Source organism: Bemisia tabaci, chromosome 5 (assembly GCF_918797505.1).
Source record: "Bemisia tabaci chromosome 5, PGI_BMITA_v3".
In the NCBI taxonomy this organism is placed as follows: Eukaryota; Metazoa; Arthropoda; class Insecta; order Hemiptera; family Aleyrodidae; genus Bemisia; species Bemisia tabaci.
This window is the reverse complement of record NC_092797.1, coordinates 532,341-549,528: the sequence shown is the minus strand read 5'-3', so window position 1 is coordinate 549,528 and position 17,188 is coordinate 532,341. Positions and strand designations below refer to the sequence as shown.

Below are 17,188 nucleotides of genomic sequence, written 5' to 3'. Positions count from 1 at the left end.
AAAGTCGAGAGAAACAAAGTGGAAATCAAATATATCAGCACAGATCGTCAAATTGCTGATATTCTTACAAAACCTTTGCAGAAGATCAAGTTCAATTTTCATAAGCAAAATCTGGCATTAAGGGGGTGTGTTGAGGTTTAATGAAATTAAGAATATAACGCAAGATTTTGCAAACCTGTATCAGTTCATGTATTATATTACTTATGACGTATGGTCAACTGAGCCTGAGACTCAGCGATAAGATGAAGCTCCCTGTCTAGTTCAAAATTTCTCCTGTACTCAGTCCTCTTCAGCACTTGTACGCACGATGTCATAAACTAAGCCTTATTATCATCGATATATACTCTGTACTATCTAACGAGGTGTTATTTTTTAATAATCCATAATACCTTAACAGAAGAAATCAAGGGTGTCATTACCATGGTGGATGACGTCATAAACCGAATTTTTCAAAGTGCATCTTGGTTACTATTGAATATAGAAAGTTGTTGTTTGGACGGATCTTTATATTTTAACTGATTGACAAGAATCAAGCATCAAAATACGATTCTGAGACCAGTGCAACTGACCCATCACTAATCAAGGCATCCATAAGGCCTTGTCCACATGAGCAGTGGTTCGCGAAACTCTCAGCTGCACATTGTCTTTTCTGTGTGAAGACTGAGTAAGTTGTAACTCTGTCATAATTTATTTTTCAAAAGTTCTGGGAACTTAGCATGTGTGGACAAAGCGTAGTAATGGTGTAAACAGGACGGTGCTTGGTCCTTTCTTAAGTCAACTCTTAAGCTCAAAAAAAGCTTTTACTTTTGATGGTCTAATTAACGCAATAGCCAAACTCCTACAAGAAAGTCCACCTCTATACTCATTAACACATTAGCAGGGTAGCAACTCTGTTCAGTGACTTCCAAGTTCTAAATCTTTGATTTTTATTAGTATTTTTTTTGTCATCTTGAACACCATCCAAGTGTGATGTTTAGCATTTTTGATCGATACCATAAGAAAAAGCTGGGGCATGTTTGGTACGGCTACCGCACCGTTGCCATTTTTGTTGTCAAGTGACGACCATGATTTTCAACACTCCCCAGAGTGATAGCAGCGAGCGCTCGCACAGGATATTACATGAAAACTTGTGTAGTAACCGCCTGTCCCTTAATTTTTCAAATTTCTTAAGAGGCGCAGCCATAAATCCAACATCTCAAATATCATTCTGATGGCCATGATAGCGACAAAATAATATGTCGCCAAAATATACGACTCAAAAATCATAATATATAACAACAGTCATGTCAATACTCTGTTGTACCAAGTAAGAACGCTCTTTACTCTTTCAGGCATCGCCAGGTTTCTTCTAATCAAATTTTAATTTCTTGGAAAACTTTTGAATATTTCTCCTTGAGATTTTTAGAGAATTTTGGTCTTAATTTAAGGTCATGTATTTGAAAATTTGAAGGAGAAGTGTTCCTAACTTTTTCAAAAATGAACATTTTATAAGAGGCAACCCGATAATGTCTACATGTGACCAGATGGGTAAAAATGGATCTTATATCTTCGATTGATTCTTTGAGTAGTTGATACCTCTGCATAGAGTCAGAAAATTAGGAAATTCCAGCGCAAGTTTGACCCTGAAAGCTCAAAAATTGAGGAAGGTATGACGTATGCAAGTTTCAAGTAAAAAAATTATGCTCTAAGTTAAATATTCTGTAATTCTACATACGCACAGAAAAAGAGCAGCCAGCACCCTCTTTGGCGAGAAAATTAAACTAAAACGGCATGTAGCTTGTTCCAAAGGCTTCTTGAAAGGGTTGCTTATTAAGAACTCGGAATTGTCAATTTCGAAATTTTTCGGTAAATTTTGCTCTCTTGGACAGTTCACTCCTGGAAGATAAATCTCCTTTCACAGATCTGGTCACATCTGTTTGTTTAGCGGTTTTGCTTATTGCAGCAGTACTGCCAATGCATTTGGTATTATCTCTGCATGTAGGGTTTAATTTATTATAGAGGTGATATGTCTTGTAGGCGCAAGCTATCTTCTTTAGAGTCTCAATTTGAAGAATTTTATTTTGAGTGAGGAATTAATTTTAGAGGAAAATAGGTGCACCAACGTGTATTAACACTGCTGGAAATGGGAGTCAAGAGGAAAAAAACCTTGGCTGAAACGGTGAAGGATGATTTTGAATATTACTAGGAGCTTTTTCCCTGCTGTAAATGAAGTAAATTCCCTTCTTTTCTCTCTCAGCCTTGTCTACCTTTCATCTTTTTCTCTGATTCTAAACTCCCCAGCTCTTTTAATAAAAAGGATATTGAATCAATGGTTCCTTTTTGTAGTCTATGAAGTGCAGGTTGATCGGAGGTTTGGTGACTGTCAGTCGCTCAATATGCTTCCAGTTTTAAAGATCTGATTGGTGGTTGATACCTTTGCTGCAAGTAACTTGTTGGCAGAAAGATGTTGTCAGACAACCTCTTCAATCTGTTGATCGCGTTACTATTTTATGGAAGTTTCACTTGACCACTAACCTGCCTCAAAATCATTCCTAGTGGCAATGACTCTTGAAGAAACTGTAAACGCTAGAAAAATCCTGAACTTCCACTTTTTGAAGAAATTTAAAAGACAACAGTGATTATTTTTGTGTATTTCTCTCAAATATTCAATCAAATCACGTATCCTTCTCAATTATTATTGAATTCACAAGAGAGCAATGTTAATTTTTACGATAAGTTGAATAATTTTATCACATCAAATCTGCACATTTTTAATGCGAGATTCAAGTACGTCTCAGTCAAGGAAGATTGCTCAAAAATTATTCAAAATAAGAGAAAAAAGAAATCGTAAAATTTTTTCATGCTCAAAACTGAGGTAGAGGTTTTCCGTTTATTGACGTATTGGTTTAATTTTACGATCTGCTTCACGAGTTATTGCCAGTGGGGATGTACTTATAAAATTATCTGAATTTTCATTTATTAATTGGCATTGGATATGAGAAACGCTCGGCTGGAATTTACTTCAGTTATATCTGGGACAAGCTCAATGAGTGTTTTTTTACTAACTTTAATGGTGGTGTGTCTTGTGGTGGTGACCTATTGTTGTTCTGTTTTAGCGAGGGATGTCCCATTGGTCCTGGGTTCACTTTATCTAAAGTTTTCACTCTGACTCCTCTACTGGCAAATAACAAAGACAAATGGGGTCTTGCTCTAGACGGTCAATTGAAACATGAAGATACAAATCTTGCGTCGAGCACCCTGTGAGTGCTTCGTAATCATTTTTTTTCTCAAGGTTTTGATCGGGGTGTCAAATATTTTCCCTCATAATTGACCACTAGACAGGTTAAGAAAGTAAGCAGTACATCATATGTTTTCTCATGAAAAGTTTATGCAGAACATATTGAAAACTTTCAAAATTAATTCATGTGTTAGAAATGAATGTTCGTAGTTAACATTATGAAAAGTAAGTTCAAACTTTCTGCTCGTCAAAAAATCTTAAACACTGGAGGCCCTATTAGGCATTGACATGAACCTATACATGAGCAAATAACCAGAGCTTGCTTTCCCTTGTATTTCCTTCCTCCTCTGAAACAAGGTACCTCTAATCTGGTCACAAAAACATTTAGTACTCAGGAAAATTCATCCACTGTAAAGTAAACAATAACTACTTTGGTACTCAATTTGACTCGAGCAAATTCGGATTTGTTTTGTAAGTAGGAAATGTGAATTAAAGCAGACAAAAACTATCGATTTCTGACCTAAAAGTTGTATTTTGGACTTTTTTAACATTTTGGCGATTCTTAGTAAAGTGTCAATACAGAAGCCTTTATTGATGTTCTGCAGTTCCTAATTTTGCACCCTATTAATTGGTCCATGTTAAAGTGAGGTCTTTCCAGATATTTGATCAATTTATCTCGCAGCATTTTAACGAGGGAGGTTGGTGAGAGAGATTTTTTGAGCATCAGTCTATGTTTTATTTTCCTAAGTTTCCACTCATTATCGCCAATATTGTCTAGTTTCTTCTAAATTGCGCCAGAAGGACCATTAGACCATTTCAAAATCGAGAGTTTTAACCAAAATCAACATTGCTTTTCTGCCCACGTTTGATATTTTTTTAAAGTAAATAAAAAACAGCTAATGTGGAATTTCGTGAGAATCCTTCATACATTTAAAAAGATTCACAGAAAGTATTAGAGCATTGTATTTTTAAGTTTTCCATGAAGGAAATATAAATATGAGTGGCAATGTCGGACTGATTCTGCTCAATGCTGTCCAATTACACTTCCAGGAGTGACAGCCTTTTTTTTGCAGAAGTACATCATGCTGAAACGTAAAGTTTTGTGGGAATTTCAAGCAGTTTTCTAACCTAATTTTTAAGTGACAACTGGTAAATCTAATTTTAAATCTACAATGAACCTTCAGCTGGACAAGAAATTAAGCACACAATTCCTCGTTTCCTTTTTAAGATTTCATGTAGAAAAAGGTGGACATATCAAAAGTTTTTAATGTAAACTCATAAGTGAGTAATTAACATTATCTGCTGCTGTCAGTTCAAACTTCCCTCTTTATTAGAAGAAAGTCAAAATGCAAACACCTACGTAATTGAGGCGCTGGGTGCATGAGGGTACATCTTGGTTGTCTTATTTCAGAATCTCTGTTGCTAATTTATGTTTCAGAGTAAAATTTGAAAGGTGATTTTCACGAAATTTTTTCGTAGAACATCGTTGAATCTTGAAGAATAGTCAGTAAAAATTTCGACAAGATCTATGCATTCTTTTTCCTTAAAATGAATTGATTATTAGGTGAGATCCTGGAACACTGAATCTTGAAACCAGAAAGTGCCCCTTTTGCCCCCAATTTCAGTGTGTATCGAGATGAATTACTTTTCACAGAGTCCTTAACTATTTTAAGCAATTGAATCGAACATTTACCATCTCCCTAACGGTAAGATATTTTTTTTTTTTTTTTTTTTTTTGGAAGCAGAAAGTTTGAATTGACTGATAATAATGTCGATTTTTAAAAGAAAACTTTCTCTTTCTTGAGATATTTTTCCTTGCTTTCAACGTGCTCTGCAAGAATTTTTAGTGGGGAATCTTGTCCCAGGATTCTGGTACATATTCTTATTTTGTCTAGTGGTCTACTATTTAGAAGCATTATAAGTTTGGTAATGCAGGAAAAAATTTTGCTACGAACAACACAATAGATATTAGTGACAACTATTTTTCCCAAAGGCAACATTTTGCCTGCTCCTCTCATTTTTAGTCAACAAAGCCTGATTTTTAGTTCCGTTTTACTCACTGTGTAGTCAGAACATTGATTCCAAGCATTCCTGAAAGGGTTTAAATGATCCCTCCTCACTGTGAAGTTGTCATCATCACTTCAATGAGCGTCCCATGGTGCCTTGTTGCCAACCACTATCAGCTACAGGAACGACACATGTATCATTAGTTTCTGTATGCAAATGAGTGATTTTACAGATGGGCCATTAACGCTGCTGTGTTGCAGAAGAGAGCTGCAAGCGCAGTCTGGGATGAGCCTCGAGACACAAACAAGCATGTGCTAACCATGGCCAATTGGCTCTCTTCAGTAACACGGCAGCATTTATGCCTTATTTGTAATAAAAGCACCTATTTGTGTGGGGATCACAAAGATACATATGTTGTTTCGTTGCAAGGCAGAATAGTGGCTTCAGTCTCTTCAATGCAAAATTTAGTTAAATTCATTTCTCTCAGAAATATTTTGCTCGATTTACATAAGTGCTTTTCACACTACAATCGAGCTTGTGTCAGGAATTTGCAATCCAAGTTCTGATCCCTTTGTAAAATTTCGCAAGAAATACGATGGTGCCTCTGGTTTTCACTGAAACTAACTCAGAAGCTCAAGAAAAACTCACAAAGTTGAGACGTAATGGAGGGATACCCCACACTACCCTGAGAGGTAACTTCTATATCCAGTCAAACTCTCCACGCAAAGATAGGGAGCAAATACATCGGCAGGGTTGCAGTGGTTCGAACTTTAGGCTCCCCAAACAAAAAGGCAAGCTTGCTAATGTATTTGCTCCCTATCTTTGCATGGAGAGTTTGACAGGATATACAAGCTGCCTCTCAACGTAGCATGGGATGGCCCCCTCCATCATAGTTTTTACTTGAGGAGCTTTTTTTGAGCATGGGAATTGATTTCAGAGAAATCTTCCAGAGATTGGCCCCATCGTGTTTCTCGCGAAATTTCCGACAAGAGTCAGCATTTAAATCGCAAATTCCTCACACATGCAAGAGCCCCATTCTTTGAGGCTCACTTGTGTGACTGTAAGAGGGCAGAGGTCTATCCAATTGCAAGTCTTCATGATCAGAACGAAATTAGTTTTTTTTGGCATTTCTTTAAAATTTTTAGACTGAATATTCTTGAGTGTAGTCGTTCTACTTTGAGCAATGAGATCTTATGTCTGCAATGGAAGATTGTTTTCTTGTTCCTTGGAAAAATTTTCCACCATGCTCTCCAAGTGATTTTGAAGGGAAGCATTTCTGTTCCATCCTTAGGGGCACTCAAGAGTTCTTGACATTGTTCCCTTTGGGATAAAAGCTGAATTGAAATTCTTCCGAAGATTTGTCCTTCAACTTATCAAAGTTCACAAATTTTAAAAGTAGGAGTCTGGAAGGCGTCGCCTGTAGGTAAAAATTTTTCAACACGGGCTTTCCGATTCTTTCATAATCAATCAATTGAGACAAGAAAAATTGGTGCTCAAACGTTCTCTTATTTTATAACGAATTTTGAGTGTATCTTATGGCAAGAGGTGGATATTGGTTTTTTCCTGCATTCCCTCGAGTATATTTGGACATCCCTAATTCAATGCCTGAGTAGAGTAGACAAATTTATATTTTCTGCTGCCATGAAAGTCAATTGTCCGTACTGCTAGCATACTACCCTACCCTCTGTATTTTTCAATGTGCTTTTTGTTGCTGTGCATAACGAGAATTATGTTACTGTATGCCATATTTTCCAGTCCTTTTTTTTGGGCGTTTTGTCTAGTCACTAAAAATACTATAATCAATTAAAAATCCATCTTTTATTTTCTGTTCAGCTTTGTAAGTTTTCTTGAGATGAGAATATTCTGAAAAATTAAAGCTTAAAGTACTTGTACTTTAATTTTTTGGAAATATATCTCCTCGCTAAGGAAGAATTTGAGATGCAGTTGCATGGTCCTTGTTAAGCACAGTCATTTAGCGCACAGTTTCAAGCCCGATCAAGATCCCTGCCAATTTTCTCTTTTCTCCTCCCGTTTTCCTTTTTCTTTGCTCTTGATTTACTTTCAGTCTTCTGTGTTTTATCTTCCTGCTTCTACCTTGTTGTCTTCGGATTCTGAATTGTGGTCTCTTTTCTCCCTATATTAGTTTCCTATGCTTTCATATGTCTTGAAATTAAGTTTTTTTTTTTTTTTTTTTTTTTTTTTTTTAAAAAACATTTTTTTGCTTTTGATTGATCTTGGAAGAATCTTTTCAACTGTGGATTTTCACAGTATTTCATTTTATTTTTATTCTTATTTTTTATTTACGCACAATTTTAGCCTGTATCAAAACACTATGGTAGATCTCTAGGCGTGAAAATGGTGGTGGTCATATCTATAAATCTATACCCATTAATAATCTATTCCTACTAATTTATTCCCACACCTCCCAGAAGTTATAATAACATATAGTTCAATTTTTGTCTATAGTTGGCTGTAGTTTCCTCAATTGGAACATAAGTCATTAAATCAACAAAAGAAGAAGAAGACACCTTATGGTATACTTGAGTAGAAAATATTCACGGAAATGCTCTGAATTTAGACTGTGGTACAATGACTACAATAATGTACAACTTTGGCCAGTATTTTACTGGATAAAGATAAAAAAGGACTCTCGGGAGAAGGAATCACAGATAATTCGTTTGTGAACAGAAATTTATTCCTAGAATAGAAGAGCCCCGTCCAGAAGGAACTTCAATGTTTATTTGAGAAGAGTCAAAAAGTTGGAAAAACATCCCTGTCGAAAATGGTTGCCATCTCATCACTGACCGCAAGAATTGCTATTTTTTACGTGCTCTTTCTGGAAAAGTCTTCAATCAATTTTGAATAATTCTTTTCTCTCCCCGTTCGTTTTTCTCCCGTTTAATGATCCTCTCGACAGGGTAACAAGTTAAGCACGGCAACATAGCTCCTCTTATCAAAATTTTGTGCAGAACAAGTTGCCATACATCGAAAATTTTCAAAATTAATGTTCATATTCTAAATTATCAACGGAGAATTCAAACATCCCCCTCTCGAAAAAATCATAATCAGCGTAGGCAAAATTAGGCATTGAAATCAAATCAACCTATGCTTTGAAATAATATCGAGGTCCTCGTTTCAAACGCATCGCCTACCTTTTTTGATACAACGCATCTTTAAGTTTTTCCCCCCGAAAAAAGAAAAAAAGTCTTTACTCAGGCGAATTCTTCCATTGTATCTAAGGTGCGTTTAGTGTTGGATTTGACTCAAGTAGGTTTCTCTTTGATCGGGGAGTGTGAATTAATATGGACAAAAACTATTATCCCATATATTAAAATGCAAAGTTCCGAATCTTGGGGCATTAACTTTGAGAGAACCACCGGACCGATTTGCGTGATCTTTTTTTTAAATGAAAGCCCCTGAGCTGTAGATTTGCAGGCTGTGATCGTTTTTTCGATTTTCTCAAATTTTCTCCCATAATTTTCTCAAATTTTCTCCGATGCATTAAAACGGAGGTCCGAATCTTTGGACGTTAACTTTGAGAGAACCACTGGACCGATTTGCATGATTTTTGTTTTAAATAAAAGCCTGTGATCTGTAGATTTGCAGGCTGTGATCGTTTTTTCGATTTTCTCAAATTGTCTTACTTTTATCGACGAGTGAAGTTTAGCTGGGCTCAAATTTTCTCCCATTTATTCAGACTAAAGTCCGCATTTTGGGACATTAACTTTGAGAGAACCACCGGACCGATTTGCATGGGGTTTTTTTTAAATGGAAGCTTCTGATCTGTAGATTTGCAGGCTGTAATTGTTTTTTCGATTTTCTCAAATTGTCTTACTTTTATCGACGAGCAAAGTTCAGCTGTTTCGAGCGGTCATCTGGCCGCTACCTGCTTGCCCGTCCCTAGATACCCCCTCTAGGGTCTCAGCCACCCCTCCCACCACGTTCTTTCGGCTATCTCCGTTTTCTTTCGTATAGCTTTCCTCCCACCAACCTCAAAGAAGGTTTGGGTCGCATTGTCGTTCGTCACTCACCACCCACATTCCGTCGCAATCTCTCGGCTACTCCGTTTCACCACTTCTTGATAGGCATCCTGGCGGTTTGACTGACCCTGACTTATTAACTGCAGCGGTGCGCACACGTATTGCTAACAACATGTATTGTTATGGACATTTCATTCTTATTTGTTCTTTTCTCTTTCCAACTTTGTTTCAAATTTGCTTGATACTTCGTTTCTTCCTCTCTCTTTATTTTGTTGGTCGGTCGACTACGTTGATCGGCTTTTTGCTATTGAAAGCACATTAAGACTTCATGGATTTTCAATATCATCATTTGATCTTCCGGAATTGCTTCCAATTAACCCGAATCTTCAAGGGTCGGAGCCTGACTCTCCTCCCCCTAAAACTATGATTCCATGATTTCTGCCGCTAACCCAGAGCAACATCAAATTATTTCTGAAATAATTAGTCTCATCCAAAATCCATCTTACACGTGTAATGCGATTTTCATTGATGGTCCAGGAGGATCGGAAAAAACTATCGTTTAAGAATGTCTTATTGCGTATTGTACAGAGGAAAACTTAGACGTCATCTCCGTTGCTTGGACAGGTATCGCCGCATCGTTGCTACCTAACGGTCGGCCGGTTCATAGCAAATTCAAAATTCCTTCGGTTCTGAATGAGAATTCTGTGTCGAGTCTGACGGTTAGCTCAAGAGAGGCCAAGACTATTCGGAAAACAACGATCATTTTTTGGGGTGAAGCTCCCATGGTTATCACGCATGCTCTGGCATGCATCGACCGACTTCTTAGAGAATGGGTAATGATATCCCTTTTCGAGGAAAAATTGTCGTCTAGGGTGGTGATTTTAGACAGGTTTTACCCGTTGTTCCGCATGCTTCTCGCCAAACATTGGTGCAAAATGCAATCAAATTCTCACCACTTTAACCTCTTTTCAAAATCAGAAAACTTACTCAAAATATGAGAACTTTGCAAGACGAAGCGGAGTTTGCAAAATTTTAACTCAAAATAGGTGATGGTGTTTACTTTTCTGCTAAAAAAGGCCATGCCGGAATTCATTGATTTACCGACAAGCAGTATTACTGAAACTGATATTATTACTGAAATTTATGGAAAAGATAGCTTCCTCATGTTCGAACGTAGATTTCACAAACTGCGCAATTCTGGCCCCTAAAAATAAGCATTGCAATGAAATTAACGACAAGGTTGTTGAAGTTCTTTCAGGTGTCTCTAAAACGTACTTCAGTGTTAACAGGCTCAGTGTAGAGGAAGAGGGAGAGGCTCTCAATTTTCCCCTCGAATTCTTGGACAGTCTTAATCTTAGTGGCTTACCACCGCATAAACTCACACTTTTGGAGGGGGTTTTTCTCATGCTTTTAAGAAACCTCAACGTTTCTAAAGGTTTATCGAATGGTACCCGATTGATCGTCTGGAAACGTTATGAAAATTGTCTTGATTTGCAGGTCATTTCCGGCGAGAAGGCCGGTGAAAGAATTTCACTGCCAAGAATTGATTTGTCACCTGCAGACTCCTCTCTCCTTTTCTCTTTTAAGAGGCGACAATTTCCAATTCGCATTGCGTTCTGCATGACCATCATCAAAGCTAAGGGCCAAACACCGAAGCGAGTCGGCATTTATTTACCCCAAACAGTTTTTGGCCATGGTCAACTATATGTTGCACTCTCACGAGCTACATCGTACAAAAATTTTGAAGTCCAAATTCTTCCCAAAGGCAACCGTACAAAAAACATCGTGCACAAAGAGGTGCTTCGATCTTTTATAAATCCCAAAAGCCTCATAGTCATTAGAAAATTATCAAAAAATAAAAATAAAAAAAATTAAAAAATAACACAAAAAAAGAAAAACTAATAATGCGAGCTTTTTATAACATTTTTCGGTAGAATGGCAGTCTCCACCCTGTAACGCAGAGAGGCAGTTAAATTCCTTGATCTTCTGCCGCAGAATCATCATCATTATTAAATAGATTCAACTAATCGCTCCGATTCCAAATAAGCTACTGCACCACCATTGCTAGCTGTGGAGGGCGCCCGTAGGGCGCCCGGAGCAGCTAGTTTTCTATTTATTTTGCGAGTTGAGTTCGGAAAGTTTGTCGTATTTTACTTAAAATTTCGACAATCAAAGAGTAAATTGCGACTCTTAATTTCCTACCCCGTTTAGTGGTCCATTCTTTTTACCTTCCATTTTCTCCAATCTCATTCAATTAGCTTGTGACATTATTACTCAGATATTTTCCTTAACCGCAATTCCAATAGCATGCTTGTAAACCTATATGCATCCTATACACCTTTTTTTAAACCAAAATTGAATTCCATGAGTTTCAAAGAATCAAAATTTAAGCCATGAAGTTGACAGTTTTTGCTTTTTTTTATTTTCTTAGATACTTTCCCAATTTGTCAGAGTAAGTAGTCATAGGGGAATAATTTCATGTATCCTCTAAAAGATTGTGTCGGATTACAAAGTATACTCGAGAAAAAAGGAACGATACGCCTAAGTTGGTTATAGTTGATATTGGTTTGATTCTGCGGCTAGTTGAGAAGTAAATAGACCAACTGCGCAGAGTTTTATCAAGGCCAAGAATTGAATTATCAACATTAATGAAAAAAAGATAATGAATCATTAATAATATGCTGTATAAATTGAAATTGATTTTCAATTCTTTAACCAGTCACTACATCTCTTCATCCTCCTTGGGCTTGCTTTAGGAAGGCCACCTGCTTGAATGTGCAACTCAGAATGTTCATTTTTCTTTTATTTGTTTAATTAATACTCTTCCTTTCCCCTCCTTTTATACAAATAATTTTTATTTTTACATTGTATAACTAATTGTTTATTCTTTCACTGAATTAATGAAACTTGACATAAAGCACCTCTTGAATTATTGAGAGAGATGTTGACATTGTGTCATAGCTGTTGATCAAATACTCTTGACAAAGGAAAGAACTTCTGGCACAGAGAAAGAACTCCTTTTGAGTGAATTCTCCCTTATAGAGAGCAACACTAGTTATTATTTGTATCAATGAAGAAAGAAGATGTGTTAAAAGTCTAATTGATTCGCTTGCTCAAACCTCAGCGTTGTTTTAAAGATATTGCTGAGCTTAAAAACAAAATCAGGAGGCTGCGGCTGTGCCTCACTGATGCACTGCTTGGCTCATGCTGTCTAATTTGACTTGACATGAATTTGCAGTTGCCTCTCTGATTGGTCCTAAATAGTGTTGCCCCAGACAGCATAACTCCACAGGGGATAATTTATTCTCAATGATTTTTTCCCCTTCATCATGAGTTATTCAGTTTTACAGGAACAAGCATTCGTGGCTATGATGCAATGTCAACACCTTTGTTTTAGGAAAGCTGTTATGAATTTTGTGACATTAGAACAGTATTAAAAACTGACATCAGATTTGTTATAATAATTTAAAAGAAAAAAATGAACATTCCTTGATGCACATTCCAGCTAGCAAGCCCCCAGAACAACAGTCTGCGTCTTACTGGGCCAAGAGAATCCAATTGAAAGGAAGCCGGACAAAGTGTAGTGTAACACTAGAATCTTTAGCCTCTTATTTTTTACTTTATTATTTTGCTTCGAAGCCTCCGTTCTTTTGCTTTTGGAGATGTTTTTTCTTGACTCATCCGTATAAAGGAAGCACAAGAGAATTACTGTTAATAGCAGGTTTATATCTTATTGTCAGCCAAAAAGTAAATAGATTAGTTGTGATAGCTCCTGAATCGTGTTTTGATTGTTTAACCTCATAGACTAGCAAAAATCAAAAAGATCTGTTTAAACGCCAAATCCCTGTGCCCAGTTTTAACGGAGATATCGCCCATTGAAAAACACAGGGTATAACATCATCTACCGCGGTAGTGCATACTAAGGTTTCTTCAACTTTCGTTCCATCTGCTTTTTAAATCAAGCACCCAATGCAAACGTGTGTATCTCTGATTTATGGAACCTAGGTGGAGGAAAGCATGCTATGCATACTGCGAGGGGATGACGTCATATGTACTGTTTTCGATAAGTAATATACCTAGTTACATTTCATAAAAAACCTTGGCATTAACAAATCTTCATATTTTTCTTTATCGATCGCAAGGTTTTGGCAGTATGGAAGACCTGGAAAGTCCGGGACTTCAAGGCAACTTGGAGTCGTCAGGGAATTCTGCGAGTAGTGCTTCCGCTTAGCAACTTTGACGGGTGCCATTCGAGTAAACACGAACAACTTCAAAGTTACTTTATCTTTAATATGAATCTCTGGAATTGGAGATTTTGTCCATAGTTTTGCCAAAGTCAGTGTTGGTAATCAAAAGAAAACAAAATTAAATCGGAGGTTTTGATCAAAGGTCAGGGAAAATCAGGAAAATATTTAAGAATATTGGGAACCCTATCTTGCTTACAGATTAATTTCAATTCAAGTGGGGGAGCAAGAATTCCAAAGATTGAAGTTGAAAACCTCTATTTTCACTATGTTTCATTACTCCTATGAAACATTTTATTCTTGTGGTGGCTGTTCTCTTTTGCCTCCTTTCCATTAATTAAATTTGTAAACTCCTCTGTTACCTTTGTTTTTTAATAGAAGTCTGTCTGATTTATTTTTAGTGTTGCTGATCCGTCTCAAAGGGAGAATCTAGGGATTGTTGTGCAGTACAAAGTTAAAGTGAAGCTCTGTCTTGGAGCCTTAGGAGGGTATGTATACAACTTTTTGTATCAGTTTCAGAACTAAGATGCAGAATTGCATTTAAAAAAGAGGCAGAGAGAGGCTCATGCGATTTTCGGTTGATAGTGAAATTTCCTCAACAATGCAAAAATTGGTGCTGATCATATCGCTGAAAAAAATTTATGATGTAAAAAAATTCAACCAAAAGCAGTTAGTTGTGATATTTGGAGGTTCATCATTAGAAATCAAGCCCTCCATTTTGAGTTTTTTCATCGAAAGTTCCTTTTGAAAATGGTGTACGTCTAAAATAATTTTAAAAAATCCAATAAAGTTTTTTCCTTGTGTATGAATTCAATTTTCTGGTTCTCACAACAGCAAATTCTACATTCGTCAAATTGGGCAATAAAGTTAGTCCATGTATGTTAAGCTAAAGTTATTTTGTAAATCTGTTGAATTATTCTGAAAAATTTCACAAGCACCATATATCTGAAGAATGATTTTGGAACTGAATTCTAGTTATCAACCCAACATGTTAATGTTTTTCCAACACTTGTGGGCTGAATGTCGAAGTTGATAAGTAGATGAAGAGAAATCGGAGGAATCCTATTGCTGAAAACGGGTGCTTGCAATGGAAAAAGGAGGTAAGTAATAGACTAACTAACGACAAGCCACGAAAAACCCTCCAGTTACTCCATCATTTTCTCCCTCAGTCTATGTGAGCCACCCGTTCCAACCAATAGGATCACTCCATTTTCCCTGTGTCTTTTTTGTCCATCACTTTGTCTATCAATTTCATTAATCAACCTGCAGAGTTAACCCTCAATGGTTTTGCTTTTTTCTACGATCGTAAAGTTTGGAATGATCAACTCTAATACAATTACAATTGAGTAAGGCTAATCTTCCATTTGTATGTTAATTTTGAAATTATTAAACGTGTCCAACTTATTTACCATGAGATTTGGCTGTGCGAAGTTGCTTTTTTACACTTCATTTTTTACATTATCTTATCAAGAATTTGTTTATGTCACTCGTTTCAACTTTGAAGTTTGATTGTTCCAGTGATTTAGTTGCTGAGTTACCGTTCATTCTAATGCATCCCAAGCCAGAAGATGACTCTGTGCCCTCAAGTGGGCCCAATCCTTCGGCAGGTGAAGCTTCTGGTGATGTTCCTGTTGATACTAATCTTATCCAACTGGATACGTAAGTAAAGTCAACATTTTCAGTCCAATTTTACCACAATAAGGCAGATCGTCCCCTTTGAAGATGAAATTATCTGGTGCTTAATCGTCAGCTTCTGAGGAGATATTAAAAACAATTTTTGACTCACATTAGGAAGTACGACATGAAATGGAACGTTCAACACGAAGGAACCAAGCCACATCAGCTATTGCCAATTTTAACAGAGCAATTTAATTTTTTACAAGAAAACGTTTGTGCGGATCCCTTTGAAAATGTTAAGGAATTTGCTTTGTACTGTGGAGAAAATTCACTGAACTTAGCACGAAAATCCGCACAACTGTTTTTATGAAAAGAATTAAATAAGCCAATAACATGATCTGATGAACATTCAAGAAAAGAGCAATTTTTGTTGTGAATATTGGACTACATTTTGCAACAAAGAACTGCTCATTCATTTTATAGCTCACTCATAGAGGCTTCTATCTGCATATCAAGGGCTAAGCAACAATACTGCCTAACTGACAAATTTTCATGAAAATGAGTCAGCAACTTTCCCGCATTCCGAAGTATTAAATACGCAAGCTCATGTTTTTAGTTTTTTCCAATTCCGCAAGGGGGCGTTGTAAAGTCTCTGAATCTCTAAAAAATTTGCAAATCTAACCACAAATATACAAAAATCGCCAAGTTTCTTCTTTGTCCTGCAAAATCGTCAAATTGGCACCACTGTTCCTCAGCCATTGTAACTTAACTATGGCATTTATGTTGTTTCTCAAATAAACGAGTAATAGAAGTTCTTTATAAGAAAAAGTGGTGGAATCAGTGCTTGTGACACCTTGTTTTAAGAGGATCCTGTGAGCATTGTAGCGGATCTATTTTTAATAGATGGAGATGATTCTCATCGCTTCGTTTGGGATACTTATGTTAAGCTTGAATTTTACAGTTAAACATAACCCAAAGCACCAAGGAAAGCAGTTAAAACCTATCTACTGCTGCCTGACTTGGCACTTTTGAAACTTTTTCTCAGACATGGTGCCTGTGTTACACTTAATACTCGACTTAATCAGATTTTTAAATGCAATGAATTAATTTATTTAATAGATGAATTATTTTTGTGTTTAATATAAATGATGCAATGGATTCGAGTGGTAGAATCCCAATAAGAAAGTAATTTAAGAGGGGATCTAAAGTCTGTGAGACTCAATCATGTGAAAATCTTATTATTGAAACGGCAAGCTGAAGTGACGCTGCGCGCAATTATCAGAAAATTGCTGAGTTCAGTCTCGTTTTATAAGGCCCGTGATTTTGGCCAGGCCGTTTGATGACCCGTCACGCCAATATCTCAAATAGACCCTGAGCTGGAACTCATCAAGTGTGGGAGAGAAGTTAATGTCTTTTGGAGTTTGCTTAAAAGAAGCTAAGCCGTTTTATTCGTCAACTGTGCTGCGTGTTGATTAATTCTTCATAACCAGAAGTAGGATTAACTCGATTTCGATGAAAATGGTGCCTGTAATACTTTTTCAGAACCTCAGTTCATGAATTGGGTATCCCTGGACCAATGATAATGGGCATTGCAAGCCCTTGCGTCAGTTCCTCTATTATGACAGGAGTTCAGAAATGTCCTTGTTATTTAGAAAGTTTAGACTTTTTCTCAGATATAGTGTTTCTTTCCCTTCACCACATTGCCTTTAATTTTTATGCTGCTTATCAAATAGTTAGCTGGCATTTTTAGTTCGTGTTGGTGTAAGCACTTAAAGGAGACGGCAACCCTAAAATCGAAAATGAGATAGTATTAAAAATTGAAGCAGGAAGGTATAAGAAGCAACCCGGCTCTGTCCTGAATGAAAAATTCGCAAAATCGGCAGAGATCTGAAAGATTGTAAGTCTGACTGCTGACATCATGCGCTCCTGGTGTGACTGCGGTTCAAAGTCTGGTGGTTGGCTGTCTGGCGCCGTGAAGTCGCCTTTGTAGTCACTTCTAAACAAAGAAAAAGAGTCGGCCAGGAAGGAGCGAGATTGTGGCAAACTAATAACCTGTCGTGAACACGCGTCGGCCACTTGACATCAGAGACAGAATGCAGAGTGCAGACTGCAAAATGCAAGAC

At 36.9% G+C, this 17,188-nt stretch overlaps 1 protein-coding gene across 3 annotated transcripts in view; it reads left to right on the top strand.

Moving 5' to 3' along the window:
* Positions 1-17,188, top strand: part of krz (beta-arrestin protein kurtz) — a 54,044-nt gene that overhangs the window by 24,746 nt on the left and 12,110 nt on the right. For 2 of the 3 annotated variants that reach the window (XM_019053729.2, XM_072301038.1), the window contains 3 exons: positions 3,096-3,239; positions 13,850-13,936; positions 14,967-15,107. In XM_019053729.2, the coding sequence (XP_018909274.1) occupies positions 3,096-3,239; positions 13,850-13,936; positions 14,967-15,107 (372 nt within the window). The remainder of the gene's footprint in view (positions 1-3,095; positions 3,240-13,849; positions 13,937-14,966; positions 15,108-17,188) is intronic. The other variant, XM_019053730.2, reaches the window with a different exon arrangement.